The sequence below is a fragment of the Dendropsophus ebraccatus genome, chromosome 4 (assembly GCF_027789765.1).
Source record: "Dendropsophus ebraccatus isolate aDenEbr1 chromosome 4, aDenEbr1.pat, whole genome shotgun sequence".
In the NCBI taxonomy this organism is placed as follows: domain Eukaryota; kingdom Metazoa; phylum Chordata; class Amphibia; order Anura; family Hylidae; genus Dendropsophus; species Dendropsophus ebraccatus.
Window position 1 is genome coordinate 40,715,991 of NC_091457.1, and position 22,454 is coordinate 40,738,444.

The 22,454-nt window shown below is 43.5% G+C and overlaps 1 protein-coding gene across 1 annotated transcript; it reads right to left on the bottom strand.

Moving 5' to 3' along the window:
- Positions 1 to 1,945: 1,945 nt before the first annotated feature.
- LOC138788109 (interferon-induced transmembrane protein 1-like) lies at positions 1,946 to 21,713 on the bottom strand. The gene is made up of 3 exons (XM_069965640.1): positions 21,691 to 21,713; positions 4,544 to 4,839; positions 1,946 to 3,374 (listed from the first exon to the last, which is right to left on the bottom strand). The coding sequence occupies exons 2-3, from the start codon at positions 4,784 to 4,786 to the stop codon at positions 3,162 to 3,164; spliced, it is 456 nt and encodes a 151-aa protein (XP_069821741.1). The 5' UTR covers positions 4,787 to 4,839; positions 21,691 to 21,713; the 3' UTR covers positions 1,946 to 3,161.
- Positions 21,714 to 22,454: the final 741 nt, after the last annotated feature.

Genomic DNA, 22,454 nt, shown 5'->3' on the forward strand with positions numbered 1-22,454 from the left:
TCAAAAAGTTGCATATGCGCAATTGAGGTACCGACAGAAAGAACACTTCATGGCGCAAAAAATGACACCTCACACAGCCCCATAGACTAAAGGATAAAAGCGCTATAAGCATGGGAATGGAGCGATTTTTAGGAACATATATTTGTTAACAATGGTTTGAATTTTTTACAGGCCATCAGATACAATGAAAGTTATACATGTTATATATCATTGTAATCGTAACGACTTGAGGAACATATATAACAAGTCAGTTTTACCCCAGGGCGAACGGCGTAAAAACGAATACCCCCCAAATAAAATAAATGCTTATGCGAGCAGGGACCTCACTCCTCATGTATGGATAATTATATGTATATCTCTGTAATGTCTATTTTTTGTCTATGTATGTACCCCAGAATTGTAAAGTGCTGCGGAATCTGTTGGCGCTATATAAATAAAAATTATTATTATTATTATTATGCTTTTTTTTTTTCAATTTCACCACATTTTTTTCTGGTTTCGTAGTATACTTTATGAAAAAATTCAGCCTGTCATTGCAAAGTACAATTAGTGGCGCAAAAAAATAATGGCTCATCTGGGTTTCTAGGTGAAAAAATGCAAGTGCTATGGCCTTTTAAGCACAAGGAGGGAAAAACGAAAAAGCAAAAATTTTAATTGGCAGGGTCCTCTAAGGGTTAATAGAAGCTGCTGCAGAACATCTTTGGGAGCAAACCTGTCAATCACTTGAGACACAACTGACATACACAAACACACACATATACACCAGTGCTACAGACATTGCTGACATACACACACATATAGCCACAGAAACATACACATACTGACATATACATATATACACAGATACATATGTACACACACTGACATATACATATACCCACAGATACATATCTACACTCACTGACACACATACACAGCACTTACAGCTCCCAGGCTTCCCCCTCCTCCTCCTGTAGTCCGGGCTGATCTTCACATAGAAGTATTAAGGACCTTTGGGTCATGTGACCATAAGGTTCTTCATCCCTCTCCTGTGCCGTGCAGGACCTGGCAGGACCTCCTCTGTTCAGCCCGCTCACCCGGCACTACAGTGAGGGGGCTGAACAGTGCAGTGGCGGGTCCCTCTTCCTCTCTGGACCCCTGGGGGTACAGTGGTCGGATGTCAGTGTCAGTACCTACCATGAAGGCAGGGCAGGCTTCCTCGGGCCCCCTTCCTGCAGGGGCCCCATAGCAGTCGCCTTCCCTGCCTTGATGGTAGCTACGCCAATGCTGCCAGGGCAACCACCAGAGATTTCTTAAGACATTGGCAGATTGGCAATCTTAACTTCATTTGAGGTCCCCCAGACTCCAGCAGCTGATCCCTATGATGAGACCTCGATGAGCTGGAGCATTAATGTCCATATAGATGAACTGGAACATTGATGTTATACAAGTAGTATGGGTTGTCACTGTACCATTCACAAAGTGTAGGACAGTTCTGTATTGACTACACAAACCTGCCCACACTGTACCACTACTACCACCATAGGCAGAAGAAGCTGATCTTTGTCAAAACATAATTTCTAGTATGCCACAGATTGAAGACTATTGCTTTAAGAAATCAGAATTTAGAATTCAGTCACTTCCAGTTTTCTCAGTCCAATGCATTAATCCAGCCAAGCATTAGAACATGTAAAGTGTGACAATTTTTATAATTTTTATAGATGTTTTAACCAGTTATCCAGAATTAGAAACACAGCTGTTCTTTTTCTCCAGTCTTACTTGTCCTTAGTCTGTGGTATTACAGTTCAAGTGGCGCTTTTTCTAAAAGAAATCAGCTATGTTTCTCTAATCCTGGCTGACCCTCCTAGTCAAGGGAAATTTGCGACATGTCAGAATGTATTGTCCTGTTTTTTCCCCATATCTTGTAAGAATGATGGAATATCTTTTAGGAAGAACATACAAACCACAAAGTTATTTTTTTTTTTATTTGGCAAACAGTGCACATCATTTTATCAGTTTCCAACATAAACTTAAATTTTTTGAACACACCAGTTCAACAAGTGATCATCAGTTACAGGAAAAAAAAAGTTTCAAAGCAAACAACATACAAGCAAATATTAGCAGTCCAGCAGTGTTCGTTCTTCATATCCAGACGCTTGTGAATGACTATGTGGTATTACATACAGATCAGTTTGTCTACTACACATTTGTATATTCCAATATATGAACGTGCCAATATCCCATATATGTTGTGCTCCTTGATGTAGTATATACTTTATATAAGGTCTCCCTTCCCGAAAAAGTGCTTTTATTACAAATAATTTTTTTAAAAAATAGAGAACTTTGTGTGTAAATTGGAAACTTTGGTTGATTTTCGTATACAAGTAACAATGTTATTTCATAGCAAATACCGTGCCTCATAATTTACTCTGTAATGGCAAAGATCTAAATACAGGAACACATTTAAAGGTGTTTCCCCTTAATATAATCATAGCTAATTTGTAATGTCTCTTTCTAAAGTTATTCCCTTGCCACTAGCCCTTGTCCCAAATTTATTTATAGGAGGCAACGTCCTTTGGCAGGTCTTAAAAAAATAAGTGGTCACACAGGTGGTGTTTTAGCTCTGCCTCTGTTCCTTTTATAAAACCATATGGACTATCTGTTCTGTTACAGAGCAGTATGAATTCCCCATAGCAATCCTCTTCTGCTCTGGACAGTTCCTGACATGGACAGAGGTGGCAGCAGAGAGCACTAGAAAATACCACCTCCTGAAAGGCATACAGCAGCTGATAAGTACTGGAAAACTTGTGTTTTTTCAACAGAAGTAATTTACAAATCTGTAATACTTTCTGGAACCAGCTGATTTGGAAATATCAGTTCATAAATTTTTTTAAATGTTTATGAAAGAAACTATGGTGGAAGCTATCTTTGGCTTAATGCTTATAGTTTGCACCAACATGTACAGTAACTTTTATCTACAGTATAATGTTCCCTTATTGTGATATACAGCACTGCTACTACATTTCTAAACTTGAAATTGAAGACAGAAAACCTACAACCCAGTAAAAAGAAATTAATGAAGGCTAGAAGGCACTAAATGTGTTAGCACACGTTTGTCTTTGGATCTAGTTACAGTAAGAGTAAGAAAAAGTTAAAGACAAAGATTTCGGAAACACGTTCCATCACTTTCCGTATCTTCCGTTTAAATCCACGTGGTTGTACTGCTGCTGTTGTTGGATACTTTGAGCGAGATTTACCATCTGTACAATGAAAATGATAATTCCGATGACAATAAACAGGATGGACAGTACGGTGGAGGCGATGTTTAGAGAGCGGGCGGTGGAGGCGTAGCTCAGAGCTCCGTGCTTATCTCCATGAAGTTTTCTGTCTCTTGACTGTGGGGGGGAATAAAAAAACTAAGTAAATAATTAGAAAAAACAAATAGATGAAATCTCAAGCTGGTTGTTTTTCGACCAAAAAAAATAGAATTTTATATAATATATATATATATATATATATATATATAATCAAGGTCAGCCCACTGTCTTAGCTCTCGTATAGATCGCTGATGGTTTCCTGTTCATGGAATTTTATGAGTCTCTGCAGACTTTTACCCCTCCTCCGCCTCCCTTCTCGGAGAATTTAATCTCCTTGTCAGTGCTACAGACGTTTCCAGACAACCAGTGAAAGCAACCGTATGGGGAGAAGGGGAGGGGGGGCTCTGTGCAAGTCACGGACAAAGAGAAAGGGTCAACCTCCAAAGAGGACGAAATGTTCCTGATGTGATATTTTCTTTTAGCTAAACATTGACTTGTACAGGCTTTGACTTGCAGAGACAAGAAGCAGCATGGCATAGTATGTTGGTTTCTGTACAAGCCATTGTGCTATTGTGCTGCGTTATCAGTGTTTTCACACATTACAGGGTATCTATCATATTTGGGTTGTACTGTAGGAAAATTCTGAAAGGCAAATAGAGTTATGATACTTTCTCTGCATATATCATGTTTAGAATACAGCAAAGACACAACAGTTGTCAAGGAAAACAAGTTTAACAAGTCGCTCTGCCTCACCCCTCCTATCTAAGCATAGCAATTTCAGGCTAATCTGTTTGTTAACCCCATACTTGAACTTTGAGTCCCCATAGTTGGCCCCTCTGAAAGTTTAAATAAAAAAATAAATAAAAAGACATCTGGAAATTATTACAGCAACCGCAGACAAGCATAGCAAAGCATAGCATAGCTGCCAGGATTTCCTACACTTAGTACTGTCCCTATTGTGTCCTTTTATGACAAAGGCGAAGAAACTCCTGGTTGTAACCACACGACGTATAATCAGATTTACAGAGATCAGATTAGAATCTATGAAAGTTTCCGGAATCGGAAAAGAGCTTTGAAAGACTGTTGTAGTAAAAGTGAGGGAGACAGTATACGGCCATACAATGCACTATATCTGGATGAAGAGATAGGAAAATACAGAAATCCATTTCTAATTGAACAAAAAAAGAGATGAGGAAAAGACAATGAAACGGCAACAATTTCACTACAGATCAATAGGAAAGCCTTACCTTGACGGAGAAAACAAAGGCAAGAAGTCCCAAGCAGCAAAAGTTCATGTATACGGTGTTGAAAAGTGACCAAATGATGTGATCCCGAATAGGGGGACTATCAGGCACGATGGTCACCACAGTGGATTGGATAGTCTGGCCAGAAGAATTCGGGAACTCCACTTCTTCCTTAAGGCGTTCATAGGATCGAGATTCATATGAAGGGGGACAATTCAGTTCCCGTCCATAATTAATATTTTCCATGATTCTAGAAATGAAGATGTAGAAGTCTTCCCAGTGAGATCGGTGAGGAGTATCTGTGTGAGGGGAGAGAACAGTGAAATGTTATATGATGGGAGGGGAAGGAGGAGCGTTGTATACTAAATAATGGGATCAGTTTCGTTTCCCTTCACTATAATCAGGCAGTTTTGTTCTGCTGAAAAATGGAATGGATAGTTGAAGGGAAAAAAAAAAATGTTACGTAATACTGGAAATGCTGTTTCTCACACATTTACTGGAGATGATCAATAATGGAAGACCTGCTTCTTATACAATGTGTGGCTACATTCCATGTGCAAAGTTTTTGCACAGATTTCAGTCATTTAAAGAGGTATTCAGGGGAGAATTCTAAAAGTAAGAGGGAAAAAGACAAAGTAGGAGATCGCAGGAGGTCCAACCCCTGATCGCCAGGGGGATCTTTGTATTGGACCCTGGCTGCCTCTTGTATGTATAGAGCCTTGGGTACAGCACGTGACCCCACGGGTCTATTTATTCCTATGGAGTGTCGGAAAAAGCCAAGTACAGTGCTCTTGCGGCGCAATTGGCTCTTTCCGACACTCCATAGGAATGAATAGAGCTGCGGGTCATGTGCCAGACCCCTGGGCTCTATTTATAATAGAGCTGGCTGGAGTCAAATACAGAGATCGCCAGGGGGTTCGGGGGTCAAACCCCCCCCCCCCCCCCCCGCAATCTCGCAATCTCCAACTTATCCCCTATTCTGTGGATATGGGAAAAGTGAATTTTCCCTAGAATACCCCTTTAACTGTCTTAAATGCCACAAACAATAGGGGTCCTGCTATTTAAAGGCAAAAGTGTGTGCACTACTCCTTTTGGGTTTCTGATGAGGACGACCACTTTTGGGTGCCGATCAGTAAGGCTCCACATACTCCTTATTTGCATATTTAAATTTTGGGGGCATCAGTGGAGACTCTTGATTGACTACTTCATTAGAATTTTTTCACTGAATCTTTTCACTCCTTGAGCTCAGTGATTGCTGTATTTTGTTGGTTTATTTGTCATTGCCCCAACTAGCCAGAATCCTGCTCCACACTGACGAGGGGCAAATACCCCGAAACAGCTGTCTGTGGATGGATGCCTGCTATGGCAAGCCCTTGTCATGTCGCAATACTCGGACCTTGAGTTAGACTTTGACATAAAAGGGGCCACCCTGTTGTTTTTCTTTTTATGTTCCAGTATACGCAACCAAATGGGACTTAAGGGGCTACCTATCAGGGTGGTGTGGTGCTCTCCCCATTATGGTGGCACACCATGGCAACAGGCTAGGGATATCTGGCTATTCCCGTGTTTTAAGACTCTCATCCGAGGCTCCACGGACTCCTTTTTAACATATTTAAATTTTGGGTGGCATGAATGGAGACTCTCGATCTCCTTGAGCTCAGTAATTGCCGTGTTTTGTCACTACTCTTTTTGGTTTTCTGATGAGGACCACCTTATTGCTTGCATAGATCTTTATTTCACCTACAGCAATAATATTTGAATATGCAAAGTAAAACGTGGACAAATTATGTGATGGAATTAATGTACATGCATGAGCAAACATGTAAACAAAAATTTACTAAAAAAATAAAATATTTTCTCCCACAGCAATATCAAAGAAGGCATCCCTAGGTAAAAGTCTATAAGGTTATGTTCCCACTCAGTTTTTTGCTTAGTATTTTGGTCAGTATTTTGCAACCAAAACCGGAAGTGGATTGAAAACACAGAAAGTCTATGTTCCCACACTGTAGAAATTGAGTTGATGGCTGTCATTTAATGGCAAATAATGGCTGTTGTTTTAAAACAAAGCTCTATAAAAGGGAATCAATCAGCACAATTGTGCTGATATGGTTCCCTGCAGCACAGTATAGCTCGGCTGTGCAGCTCCCCAAAGCTACCAGCTGCGTCTGCGGCGGTAGTTTTACAGCTAGAAAATAGTAGTTTTAGCCTGGTTTCACAATGCCTTAAAATCCTGGAATAATGCCAATATAAACACCATGGTGGGTTTTCTTTTTCTTGCAAAAACGCTAGCGTCCAGATGTTAGCTGGAGGTCAATGGAAGTTTATGATATGCCTTACACACAGTGTTTTTTTGGTGTGGCGTTTTACTCTCCTCTCTGGTGTTTTTGAGCCTCTGTGGCAGTTTTGTCAAAACGCAGCATGCAGAGGGTGTGTGGGTTTTTTGCAAACTGTGGAGTTTCTTTCACCCATAGACCTCAATGGACCTCAAAGGAAGAAAAGTTCAGCACAAAAAAAACGCCTAAACCATAAACAAGATAATTCACACATAAAAGTCAAAAACGCTAGAAAAAATGCTAGAAGTTTCGAAAAAAGCATAAAAAAATACTTTACACCACATCAGCGTTTTTTTGTGTGTGTGTGTGTGTGTGTGTGTGGTGGGGGGGGAGGGGAACCTGAAAAACAGCAGACAAAAAGTGTGTTTGAAGGCACCCTTATTCCACCACTCCAGGACGAGAGAGGGGCAGCAACTGGTAAGTGGCTCCCCATCTAGATGACTAGTTGCCATGCCTCTCCCGTCCTTACATGGCAGAGTAAAACTTAATTTTCCCCCATGTAAAGCTACCACTGCAGCCGCAGTCATTCGGCTGCTGGTAATCACACAGGCCTGCTTGGTTATCATGTACAGGAACACTAAGGAGAATCATTATGCTATGCACCAGCTTCTTAAGACATGACACAGTGCTGGTTTTGCCCAGAGTATTCCTTTAAGACCACACTGATGCAGTTTTAACTTCATGTGGAAACTTGATCCATGGCAGATTGTCTCAGCACTCAGCTATGCAAACTATCACTGTGGATTGCATATCTAATACTTGTATTTCACGGAATTATTTTATTATTTATAGTGAAAAATAGCTTAAAAATGTGAGGGTCAAGTTAACACACAGAAGTTCAATACAAGGCTATAAAAGGCTATGTTTCCACCACTTTTTGGGTACTTTTTTGGAAAACAACGACTGTTCTTTTCAATAACAAAAAAAACAGCCATTCTTTTCTGTGATAATTTCCATAGATGTTAATGCAAAAAAACAGCCGATCATACACACAATGTAGCAAACAGACGTTGGTCGCAGGCAGCTGTACAAATAATGTTCATGTCAATTTTTTTCGGAACCATGTTTTGTGCACAACGGCCGTTATTTTAACTTGTTGGCACGTTGTACGTTTTTTTTCAACCGTCCTTTGTATTAAAGTCAATGGTACAGAAAACAGCAAAACCGCACTGTATATATCCAACGGATTCTCACTTCGGGACCTCCACTCCGTCCCGCTCAATCCAACATATCAGAAATAATAGTGAGAAAAAACTTGGTGTGTATACACCGGTACCTTAGCACCTTCGTACAGCTGTCCTACATATATCTGGAAAAGAAATCCCCGAACTCTGATCACAGATCCATTTATTCAGGGTGCTGGTACAGACAACGCTCACAAGGCTGTTACATTCACCCAGCGTCCACCTGTTGTCCTGCGGACGTTTCGGAGGATAAGCTCCTCCTTCCTCATGCGCAAGGACGTAGCGGGTGGGAGTTCAATATATAAGAAAAAGCATTAACTCTTTATATCACAGAACGCTATTACATTTTATATAACAATTCATATATTACTCGCATGATCCTTTCTGAAGGAGAACCACTATACATTTATAAAAATACTCTGAAACTACATGTTTCATTGATTCCTTTCGGACTCAATGTCTCAAGCTCGGTAATCCAATATGCTTCACGTTGGAGTAACCGTCTTCGGTTCTCCTCGCTACTGTTACCAACCTCAAGCTGTTCTACAACTTGCCACCTTAAGTCACAAATATTGTGCCTATGTTCACAGAAGTGGCGTGCGACCGTAGTCTCGCCAAACTCACCCTTTCCTTCCTCCTTTTTGTCCTTAACTGTACTATACCTTCTGATGGCCGATTTATGTTCGTTTAAACGAACCTTGATCTGTCTGCTAGTTTGACCGACATACCCCATGCCACAAGGGCACTTGAGTAAATAGATCACATTGGTATCATTGCATGTATAGAAGCCCTTAATATAGTATTTTTTGCCTTTTGTAGGGTGGGATAACTCGCCACCTTTAATTATACTATTACAATGTGGCACTTCATACATGCAAAGGTACCCTTCCTTGTTGCCGCCATGAATGTCTGTCTACTCATTTTACGTTTTCTGATGTCACTCCTGACTAGTTTATTAGCCAAGGATTTATTTTTTCTATAGAAAATTAACGAAAAAATTCATAGAGAGGGGTTATAGGAAGCGTGACCTTGAGAAGACTTGTAGAGAGATAGGGCAGATGAATAGGAGTGAAGTGCGAGAACAAAAGAAAAAGAATGAAAAAAAGGAAAATAAAAATGATGTACAGTATGACCTATGACAGACATTCAGGACTAATCAGACAATCGGTGTTAAAACACTGGGGCTTACTGAGTAGTGATCCCAAGTATGGGTCACTATTCAGGGAGAAACCCGTTTTCGGCTATAATAATAATAATAATAATTTTTATTTATATAGCGCCAACAGATTCCGCAGCACTTTACAATTCTGGAGGTACATACATAGACAAAAAATCGACATTACAGAGATACATATAATTATCCATACATGAGGAGCAGGGACCTCACTCCTCATGTATGGATAATTATATATATCTCTGTAATGTCGATTTTTTGTCTATGTATGTACCAGGGCCGGGACAAGGAGTTTTGGTGCCCTAGGCAGAGAAGGCAAATGGCCCCCCCCGCTTCCCCCCCCCCGCAAGCCACTGTTATCAGAATTGGCACGGCACAGACCGTGTAAAGCCCAGAAAGTGCCCCCACACTGTATTACGAGCCCCAGTACATTCGGTAGTTATCTTATAACATTCTTACCACCATACAGTGATTACATATTGCCTCTGGAGAAAACCAAAAGATATCACTAATGATACCATTGAGTAATACCGCCGCACCATGGCCACTATCACTACAACCCAGATAACAGAGTGCAATTACATCCAGTTCCTCACAAGTGACGTCTTCTCTGATAAGAGTCTTTGACATTTTCTTTTTCTCTCCATCCAGCCTGGGCCACCTTAAAGTCTTCTCCTGGCTGTGAATCCTCTCTCCAGAATCTGCCAGAGAAACATTTTAGGCTCCAGCACATACAGTAGTTAGGTCCCCTGTACCCCTATATGGCCCCATAGTTTTAAGGTGTCCCTGTGCCCCCACTTAATAATTAGGTATGCTCTGTGCCCCAGTATATTAGTAAGGTCCCTCTGTGCAGTCCCAATGTTTTATAGACCCCTGTGTGCTGTCCCCAGTAGTATATAGATCCCCTGTGTGCTGCCCCCAGTTGTTTATATATCCCCTGTGGGCTCCACCAGTTTTGTGTGTGTGTATATATATATCCACTGTGTGCTCCCCCAATTGTATATATATCCCCTGTGCGCTCCCCCAGTTGTGTATATACATATCCCGTGTGCTCTCCCAGTTGTATAAATATATCCCCTGTGTGCTGCCCCCAGTAGTATATAGACCCCTGTGTGATGCCCCCAGTAGCATATAGATCCCCTGTGTGCTGCCCCCAGTAGCATATAGACCCCTGTGTGCTGCCTCCAGTAGTATATAAACTCCTGTGTGCTGCCTCCAGTAGTATATAGATGCCTGTGTGCTGCCCCAGTTATATATAGACCCCGTGTGCTGCCCCCAGTTATATATAGACCCCTGTGTGCTGCCTCCAGTAGTAGATAGACCCCCTGTGTGCTGCCCCCAGTTGTATATATATCCCCTGTGTGCTGCCCCCAGTTGTATATAGTTTTGTGTATATATATATATATATATATATATATATATATACTTATGGATATACACACAGACACACACTTTTCTATATATATATACACTCACACACACACAGGCACATACTTATGTATACACACACATTTATGTACAGTTTATACATACACACACACAGAGGCACACACATTTATGTACAGTACACACACAGGCACACACTTATGTATATATATATACACACACACACACACACACACACACACACACACACACACACGTTGTGTTGAATTCTATCCCATGAGTGCTGCGGTATTCTTCTGATTTATATATATTTATGGATATACACACAGACACACACTTTTCTGCTTATATATATATATATATATATATATATATATACACACTCACACACACACAGGCACATACTTATGTATACACACACATTTATGTACAGTTTATACATACACACACACAGAGGCACACACATTTATGTACAGTACACACACACACACACACACACTTATGTATATATATATATACACACACACACACACTCACTCTCTTATCTATACACACCACACTCACATGTATACACACACTCACACTCTTATGTATACACCACACAGGCCCGTTCCTACCATGAGGCAGAGTGAGAATTCTGCCTCAGGCGGCAGCTTCCGAGGTCCCTGAGGGGGCGGCACAATCCTGCTCTGTCATTGTAGTTAAAGGGGTTGTCCGGCGAAAAAAATTATTCACAGAATAACACACATTAAAAAGTTATACAACTTTGTAATGTATGTTATGTCTGTGAATGGCCCCCTTCCCCGTGTTTCCCCCCACCCACGCTAGACCCGGAAGTGTGGTGCATTATACTCACCGCATGTCGTGTCGTCCACGGTCTCCGATCGTCAGCAGTGACGTCTTCTTCGTAAGTTCGGCGGATCTTCCCGAGTGCCGGCCGCCCTCTGCAGCGTCATCCGAAGCTCAGCCGCGATTGGCTGAGCATAACTGTGCTCAGCCAATCGCGGCTGAGCAGCTGATGACGTGGCCGCGTCATCAGCCGCTCAGCCGCGATTGGCTGAGCACAGTTATGCTCAGCCAATCGCGGCTGAGCGGCTGATGACGCGGCCACGTCATCAGCTGCTCAGCCGCGATTGGCTGAGCACAGTTATGCTCAGCCAATCGCGGCTGAGCTTCGGATGACGCTGCAGAGGGCGGCCAGCACTCGGGAAGATCCGCTGGCCTCCCGAAGAAGACGTCACTACTGAAGATCGGAGACCGTGGTCGGCACGTGACAGGTAATGTATAGCGCACCACACTTCCGGGTACACGGGTGGGGGTGGTGGGACACGGGGAAGGGGGCCATTCACAGACATAACATACATTACAAAGTTGTATAACTTTGTAATGTGTGTTATTCTGTGAATAATTTTTTTCGCCGGACAACCCCTTTAAGTCATTTTTGACTTAACTAGATGACAGCAGCCGCCCAACAGTGTTACCTTATCTCCTGCTGCCTTATCTGGGTCCCGGCTGCCTTATCTGCAAAGCAAACAGTGGAGGATGCACAATACTACAAAGTTTCCCTGTGATCCCGGTGCTTCCTCCACTGTGTGCTGCCTGAGTGTCGGGACTGGAAGCAGGAGGAGGAGGGGACTTAGCACCGCAGCCTGCAGAGGTCATAACAGTGAGAAGACCAGGAAACTGACCCTGCAGAGCTCTGTCTCCTGTCCACCCTCCTCTGTGTGTGCTTCCTGTCCTGTGCCCCCCTCCCCTCTGTGTGTGCTTCCTGTCCCCCTCCTCTGTGTGTGCTTCCTGTCCTGTGCCCCCCTCCTCTGAGTGCCCTGTCCCCCCTCCTCTGTGTGTGTTGTCCCCCCTCCTCTGCACCATGAGCTCTGTCTTCTGAGGTTCTGACTCTCCACAGCCTCCCAGGACCTGTGTAGCCAGGAGACAGATCAGAAACAGAAGGTATGGTGTGAATTGCATAAGTGTGTGTGTGTGTTTGTGTGTGTGTGAATGTGCATGTGGGTTTTATACAGTAGATATATGCTGAGGTGGGTATGCAGTGTTTCTTGGTGCTTACTGTGGGGGTGACTGGTATTAGGGGGTCTTTGCTGAGGGAAGGGTATGGGTATTTTCTATTAGGAGGTCAGTATCACCAACGAAGATGCTGTTTGGGGGTATTAGGTGATATCCACCATTCCAGGGGGCACCATGCTTTATAGGTCACCTACCCTGATCATATGCTGTAATCCTCTACTGGGCACTCTGGAGGATGACTGCATCAAGGGAGGTGACTTATACAGCATGGTGAGGGTACAGCGATTATGCGGATCCCATGCTTTATAGTTCATCATTATCTCTCCATCTCATTCATTGAATACCGGCTGCAGAGAACCTGTTAGTTCTTGCAATGGAGTGTGTGGCTCCGGCCGTACGCTCCATTGTGCGCAGCGGTGAATCCGGATGTGGGCGCACATGAGTGCGCCCACACCCAAATTCAGAAGGAATGAACATCATCCATCCGGTACTGTGGTGACTTGATGATCTTCAGTAAAACCAGCCGCTCTGTGATCCGGCTGGGTCACAGAACGGCCGGTGTTATACATAGTGTGCACATGGCCTAAGGCACAGAGACAGGGGGAGTGATGGTAACTGGTCACACAGCTGGTACATGTGTTTGCATGCAGTATACGCACTGCTGGTACCTACTATGCAGTACATACACTGCCGGCAGGTATATTTTTATGTGTGTGGTATATTTATAGCTAATATATACCTATATGTGTGGTATAATTGCTGCTAGTATATATATATATATATATATATATATATATATATATATATATATATATATGTATGTATGTGTGCAGTTGATCACTAATTATTGGGGGGGGGCGCCATTTTAATTTTCGCCTCAGGCAGCAGAAAGGCTAGAATCGGCCCTGACACCACCACACACACACACACACTTATGTATATACACACACTCTCTCTCTCTCTCTCTTATGTATACACACTCACACTCTTATGTACACACACAGACACAAAACAGCTACCTCTCAGCTAGGTTGCTTGCACTTTCTGTCCTCACCATCCTGGGACTGTCATGGAGGGGTCTGGCTGCTGATGATGATGATGCAGAGATGAGCAGCTGACAGGAGAGGCCCAGGCAGACACTTCCTGGTCCCCCTGTGTGGTCTCTGCAGGCTGCCATTCTTCACCTCCTCCTCCTCCCTGGCCCGACAGCTGAGCAGCTCCCAGAGCCTGGAGGATGTGCAGCAGGGGATGTGAGTAATGCTGCACATTCCCCCATGCTGCCGTCCTGCACCAGGTCAGACGCCTCCTGGAAGTGGGAGCTCAGCCAGAGCAGTGTCCCGGCAGGGAGCCGCCCCTCCCCCCTCCTATGTACAGCAGCAGCTGAGGACTCCACAGACCTGTCTCTCCCGGCAGGGGGCTGATGTAATCAGCTCCTGTATGCTGCTTCCGGGTTCGGCCTGGTGGCGCCCCCTGCTGTTTGGCGCCCTAGGCCATCGCCTACCCCTGCCTACTCTTTGTCCCGGCCCTGGTATGTACCTCCAGAATTGGAAAGTGCTGCGGAATCTGTTGGCGCTATATAAATAAAAATTATTATTATTATAGCCGAAAACGGGTTTCTCCCTGAATAGTGACCCATACTTGGGATCACTACTCAGTAAGCCCCAGTGTTTTAACACCGATTGTCTGATTAGTCTTGAATGTCTGTCATAGGTCATACTGTACATCATTTTATTTTCCTTTTTTTCATTCTTTTTCTTTTGTTCTCGCACTCCTATTCATCTGCCCTATCTCTCTACAAGTCTTCTCAAGGTCACGCTTCCTATAACCCCTCTCTATGAATTTTTTCGTTAATTTTCTGGCATTTTTATAATATTCACCAATAGATCTAGAAATCCTCTTAGCTCTAACATATTGTGATTTAGGCAAACTTTTAAACACATGAGGAGCATGTTGACTGGTTCTATGTAGCATGTTATTTTTATCAGTTGGTTTAGAATAGAGTGTAGTCTCAAATTCATTATTTTTACGTCTAACCTCGACGTCTAGAAAGTGAATGACATCCTTATCATACTCAAGCGAAAACTTAAGAGATGGATGACATGAATTAATATTATCAACAAACTCTGTCAACCTCTGTTCACTATCTGTCCATAACAAGCAGACGTCGTCCACATAGCGCATGCACGTGGACGACTCTGGCAAGTTATTCACTATAAATAGTTCTTCAAAATTATGCATGAAAATATTAGCAAGGCTTGGAGCTACCGATGAGCCCATGGAAACTCCATGCCGCTGCAAAAAATACAGCTAAGGTACCGGTGTATACACACCAAGTTTTTTCTCACTATTATTTCTGATATATTAAAGTCAATGGACCTTTTATTTCAAGACACACCCAAAAGGGTCAGCCGAACTAAAGTAATTATTTCTATGGTTGACATTTCAATGTCAGCCACAGGAACATGCTAAACAACACCTGTTATTTGACTCTCAAAACAATGGACATTTTTTTAAGTGCCAAACAACAGACATTGTTAGTACGTCATGTGAACATAGCTTAAATAAGTTACATTCCTGATTGACCACAGCTAATCGATGAGGTGCAAAATTTACCTTACGACCTGTCTATTTATATAGGACACACATATCCCCTTCATTACGCAATAAAATGAGTACAGACCCATAAAAAAATACCCCCCCATATTAACTGCCTAGACGAAATCCACCAAAATGCAAACACCAGGTCTCCTAATAAAGTACAGACCATAAGAGTATTAATATGGCTGGCGTATATATAGATGTATTTCACATTTTTATATACATTATACAGCATATATATATACACACACTATGCCCAGATTTATCAAAGGGGGTAAAATAATAATAAATAATAAGAGCTGAAAGCTGAGCTGTGATTGGTTGCTGTGGGCAGTTTACACCAGTGTATATTTTACCCCCCTTGATAAATCCCCCCACCCATGATAATTATCTCTATACATGTACAATATAGCTGAATACTGTATGCATCCTCCAGTCCACTGCTTTTAGAGCATAACAGGAGGAGACAAGTTTGCGAAATAAATGTATTTGCAAAAATATTTATTTCGACAGGTCCTAAAAGTATAACTATGTTATTTGAGAGGAGAGTAACCCCTTTAGGCTAACAGGCCCTTAACCAGACACCTCCAACATTAATACAATACTGCCCCCCAACAGGGAACACTGTACCAAGATTAGGGAAAAGGATATATTAAACCATGAGTGTTTTTTGTGTGGTAACCCCCGGTGCGGTGGTGTTGTGACGAAGGAGCGGCCGGTCACTTGCTAGGTGGTGAGGTGTGACGCCACTCCGTTGGTGGTTGGCCGAGATACAGACGGACCTTAAGATGTTATTTTGGGATGTCAGTGCCGGTTGGGCACACAGGTGTGATGGCACACTTGCTTTTAGTTTTGAAGGCCGGTTGTACCTTGTTTCCCTGTGAACTGCATCCTGCCGGGCTACCTGTGTATTGACCTTTAGGTCTTTACACCACCTAAGGCCCACCAATGTCGGGTGACCCGTCCTATGAGGGTGACACAAGGCCCCAGACCTTGTTACCTGGGATGAGCGGAATGCTGAGGGTTCCCTGCTGACAACCACGCTGCGAGATAAAGTTACTAGGCTCTTAGCAACTTTGCTCTATCCGGATCAGTTCCTAACTTACTGCTGTCTGTGGATAATGTCCTGCTCTGTGACTCTCCTAGTCCACGGTATGGGTTGAGGTTGTCTCTAACTTGTCCTCTCCTGTAAGGGCTTTAACACTGCATAGTGTTGTGTAGAGTAACTTGAGGAGAAACTGTTAGCTGTGTCTTGTCTTGCTCCCTACCCATACGGGGACCTTACTAAGACTGACTTTATTGAGAGCAGGGGGACCTGGCAGAGGGCCTGGGCCCGAGAGGGACCACTGTAGAGGGCTGTCCAGCCTGCGGCCTTCCTCTACAATGTCCAGCTCAAAAGACTCACGCACTTCCTCTTCCCATGTGACTTTCTTCTTCAGTATACAGTATCTAAATTGCGGTGTGAGTGGGTGAAGAGTGCAATAGAAGAAGTAAGAAGAGAGGTGATAGGAAAGAAGAAGAAAAGATTCCTATAGGTTCACAGATCCATGTGACACACAAATAAACAATAACCCTTTACACACTTTAGCCGTTTAGCAGCTGAGTACATACACCAAATACAGCGACATCTAGTGGCGAAACTTTATCACTACCTTCATCACCAATGACTGACAATAAGTACAAACTTTTACAAAGGGTGTAACCTATAGCAACACCCGTGGTGGGACACCACATTTGTGTAATTACTAGAGATGAGTGTGACTCGAGCATGCTCAAATCCGGACATTCTGCTTTTTGTTACCAGTGGCTGTAGAAGTTGGATGTAGCCTTAGGGCAGGGGTGGGGAACCTTTTCCATGTCGAGGGCCGGTCGGGCATTAATAAAATCATTTGAGGGCCGCATACCGTGCGCGGCAATTAGTAGTGTGGGTTTGCAGCACCCAGGGCAAGGCAAAGTATTGTTCCCCTAGTGCCCCTGCTATTGTAGTTAACCCCCAGTGATGCCCCTGCTATTGTAGTTAACCCCCAGTGATGCCCCTTGTAGTCTAGTTAACCCCCAAGTCATGTCCCTGGTAGCATAGTTAACCCCCATCAGGCATGTCCCTGGTAGCCTAGTTAACCCACATCAGTCTTGTCCCTGGTAGCCTAGTTAACCCCCATCAGGCATGTCCCTGGTGGACTAGTTAACCCCCATCAGTCATGTCCCTGGTAGCCTAGTTAACCCCCATCAGTCATATCCCTGGTGGACTAGTTAACCCCCATCAGTCATATCCCTGGTGGACTAGTTAACCCCCATCAGTCTTGTCCCTGGTAGCCTAGTTAACCCCCATCAGGCATGTCCCTGGTAGCCTAGTTAACCCCCATCAGGCATGTCCCTGGTAGCCTAGTTAACCCCCATCAGTCTTGTCCCTGGTAGCCTAGTTAACCCCCTTCAGGCATGTCCCTGGTGGCCTAGTTAACCCCCATCAGTCATGTCCCTGGTAGCCTAGTTAACCCCCATCAGTCATGTCCCTGGTAGCCTAGTTAACCCCTATCAGTCATGTCCCTGGTGGACTAGTTAACCCCCATCAGTCATGTCCCTGGTAGCCTAGTTAACCCCCATCAGTCATGTCCCTGGTGGACTAGTTAACCCCCATCAGTCATGTCCCTGGTAGCCTATTTAACCCCCAAATAAAAAAAATAAACATCCCACTCACCTTACCTCCGTTCCCACGCTGCCCAGGTCCTCTTCTGTCCCAGGTCCTCTGTGCCGGTCTTCTCCTGCAGGCGGTGTGCGATGAAATGACGTCATCGCGCGCAGCCCGCAGGAGACTGAAGACACGCGCCGCTCTCCTGGGGAAGGATCCGGCACAGACAGCATCCTCCTGTGTCCGCCAGCTGTAAATTGGCTGAGTCCCTACATGCAAAGCCCCACAAAAATACTTTGATTACCTCCTGCACTGTATGCAGATTCTTTTCAACTAGTCATTGCTGGGGCTGTACAGGGCTGTAATTACAACTCTCTGGACAGAATTAACAGCTCTCTATCCTTGCATCACACAGAATGCACAGGGCTGTGTATCAGGCCCAGAGAGGTGTGATTACAGCCCTGTACAGCCCCAGGTCTGTGACTACTTTGTCCTTAGGAACCACTCTGATGCCTAGTTGAACAGAATTGGCATACAGCACAGGAGGTAAACCTTTTACAGGACTTTGCAGGCAGGGACTCGGGCAACTCACATATACTTGCAAAGTGTGTAGCTGTATTAGCATGGTTTATTACGTTTGTAGTTAGTTGTATGCTGATTGGTTACCTTTAAACACTGTAATATGTGCCATTTTTAGCTAAAACAAATAAAAAGGTCAAAAATTGGCAGATTTTCTTATATGTGCTGTTTGTGAGGACATAAGGGTAATTGTAACAGTTAAACGTCAAGTGACGTGGGATCAGGGAAGTTAAAGAGGTTGTCTATGAAAAATTCACTCCCCCCCCCCCCCCAAAGAATAGGGGAAAAGTAGGAGGTCACACTGGTCTGACCTCTGTACAACCCCCCCCCCACCGCTGATCTCTACATTGGGGCCCACCAGCTCTGTTATGAATAGAGCCGCGAGTCCGGCAAATGGCCCATGGCGCTATTCATTCCTATGGAGCTGACGGAAAGAGCTGAGTATGGAACTCTTCTGGTGTATTCTGCTCTTTCTGTCGCTCCATAGGAATGAATAGAGCCATTGGTCGTGTGCCGGACCCGTGGCTCTATTCATAACAGAGCCAGCGAGGTCTGATATGGAAAGCGCGCGGGGGGAGGGGGGTACAGAGGTTGGACCCCCCTGCAACCTCCTACTTTTCCTCTATCCTGTGGATAGGTGAAAGTGAGTTATTAATGGACAATCTCTTTAAATTCACATGGATTATGAAGCGAGTCTGAAGTCTGCAATTATCATGAGCTGCCCACTCCAAACTGCCAACACAACAATCATTGTCATTAAGGTGTATTGATAGAATGCTGCCAATCAGTGGCCAGCGGGTAGTCTGGAATCTTTAAAAAAAAACTGAAAAACCATTCTTCCATTTTTAGTCAGGTTCTATAATCCCCACTCATATAAAGATTTGACTGGTTATCCCGCCCCATGCCAAGTATCAGCACCTGCTGCTTCTGTCGTACCCTGGCCAGGTGCAAGTTTTTTAAAAAGCAAACTAATCCCTATTACTGATCCAACCGGTGTTCCCTACCAGGAAGTATAAGCAGACTGCATATCCTATAATAGATGCGTCTTCAGCCTGCAAACACTGAAATAATTTCTACTGCAATTTACATACTGTACCTACCAAATCTTCAGCAAACTATCCCAGCTCATCATGTCAATACTGTGGGATTAAAGTCCATCAAAAACGCTTTTTACGTTTTTATTGTTCATGGGTTTCGTTATCTACGTTATATACAACATTCTGGTTCAAATTCACAAGCTAAAAAAGAGTACTCCGGAGAAAAAAATGTTAGTAAATCAACTGGTGTCAGAAAGTTATATAGATTTGTAAATTACTTCTATTTAAAGAAAAACTAAATTCTTCCAGTACTTATGAGCTGCTGTATGTCCTGCAGGAAGTGGTGTATTCTTTCTCCCTCTGTCCATAACTGTTCAGAGCAGCAGCAAATCCTCATAGAAAACCTCCCCTACTTTGGGCAGTTCTTGTCATGGACAGAGGTGGCAGCAGAGAGCACTGTGTCAGACTGGAAAGAATACACCTCTTCCTTCAAGACATACAGCAGCTGATAAGTAGGAAGAATTTTGTATTTTATTTTAAAAGACGTAATTTACTAATTTACAAATCTTTATAACTTTCTGCTACCAGTTGAAACCACATGAGGTGTGATTATAACATGCTGCTATATTCTGTCTAGCAACTGCAGTGCACCGAAATCTCCCCCACTGCAAGACACCCGCCTTCTGAATCAAGTCCCGCCTCCAGTGCACCAAACATCTTAATTTTTATAAATAAAAAGTGAAGCCAATTGCAGAAATCAGGCAGCAGAAAAATGACTGGCACCATCACAATCTGCACACCAGCACCGACTAGGTGGTATAAAAATATTTATTCATTGATGGCAATGGTATATTTGCTTTAATTATTTTACCTCGTGTTAGAGTAGTCCCTTAATACGGCATATATCTCTATCTCATATATCTCTCCTGACCATTACTTAAAGGGGTCCTAGCACCATAGACACCTACCCCCATTTCACAGAATAAGGGATCAGCACCTGATCCTAGCGGGTATGACCAATAAGATCCCCTGCAGACATCTGATGGGGAAAAAAAAAACGTACTCCCCCATATGATGAGATTAGATACTAATAATATGTCATTGAACAGGTTCAGCTACATAACAACACCAGGATGTTCCTCACACAGATCCTGTACACGTTTACTGCAGTTACGTACACAAGTCTTGTGGAGTACTTATACATAGACTATAATATAATCTATGAAAACGACAAAATCTCTGTCCTGATAGATGTGTGCTATATAGTAATATAAAACACAACAATCACTGAGCTCAAGGAGATCAGTGAAAAAAAAGTCCAATAAAATACTCATTGATACATTGCCCGATTTAAATTTAAATATGCAAAAAAAAAGGGGTCTGTGGAGCCTCAGTTGTGAGTCTCAAAACAGGGGAATAGCCAGATATCACTCCAGGGAAGGAGAACCTGTTACCAATAGTAATATGTATAAATATACATTGGGGCTATGTTCACACTACGTATATGTCCGGCCGCATATTTTCGGGGCCGGACATATACGTGTTAAACTCCGGCCGGGAATTTACGCAAGTTGCGGCCGGCTACATACGGACCGCGAACTTACACCCGTAGTCTACTTACGCTTCCCGAGCGCCCTACGTAGAGATCTGACAGCGGTCTTTTACTTGGAAATCTTCGCCGAGCCCCAGACACCCCACAGAACCTTTTGGATCGACAAAGAAAAGTAAAAAAAATGAAGAAATCACCACTACGTGCGGGACCGCATGTTACGCTACGGGCTTAAGTTACGGCATTTTCGTCCTCAAACAATGGTCTGGTTCATTTTTTACGGCGCAGCGTACGATCCAGGCGTAAGTTCTTACGTAGTGTGAACTGTGCCCCTGTACATCATATACTTTCCATTGTACGCAAACTACGTAAGTCTCCGGCCGCTTATTCACAGAACGCGCTACGTCCGGAGACTTACGTAGTGTGAACATAGCCTTATATTGTGGATAACATTTTACAACTTATTGTTCCCTATCATGGCCAACCCCCAGCCAGGTCCCAAAGAGAACAAAATAGGGAAAACAATATAAGTAATAGAAACCCTGTTATCCACCAAATGTCAGTATGTCAGCAAGCCTTTTAACAATCCTGATATCCTCACTTTATAGATTGCAAATAGTCAGCCTGAGTATGACTACCACCATAACAGAGGATAATGCATTTACCTTGTTTCCTCTTGGGCTGCTGCAGAACAACTGAGTCTCTTATGACTTTACTAGCCTGTTCCAGCAGGAAGCACTGACGCTTTGTTGTCTATTAAAGGGGCAGCTACACCTAAAGATAACAGATTCATAAGATCATTGCTATACATGATTAACATAGCACCAATATATTTTGTAATATAAAAAAACATACGCATTTAGAGGGGGATTTATCATTGTGCTTCCCTGGCATACGCCACAAAAAAGGGGCAGATTCATCTCTTTTCCCCCCACTCTACTGATGGGCAGGCAGGGGGGAACACGACAAGATGGGGAGGAGACGTAGCCTCCTCTTACTCTTCATTTATCAAGGTATATGCCTGGAAACAGACAGAAACCAGGCAAAGAAGATTTGTGCACAATGCCTGCGCATTGTGAACTTGATTGAACTTGATGGACATGTGTCTTTTTTCAACCGTATTAACTATGTAACTATGTAACTATGTAACCAGTCTTGATAAATGTCCTGATAAATATGCTTACCTCTCCTTGCCCCGTGCTGGTGTCCTGCTGCGGTCTTGCCTGTGTCCCCCATTGACTGTAATCACTGCTACTTCCCAGATGAGCTTGTCTTGAGAGTGACAGTCTGCACAGCCAATCACTGGCTGTGGTGCTGTCCCCTCTTAGTCAGTGATTTGCTGAGCGGGCTGTTACTCCAGAGACAAGCTAATCTCAGAAGTAGCGGTGGTAGAAGTCAGCGGAAGACTGTTGTCACACTGCAACAGGAC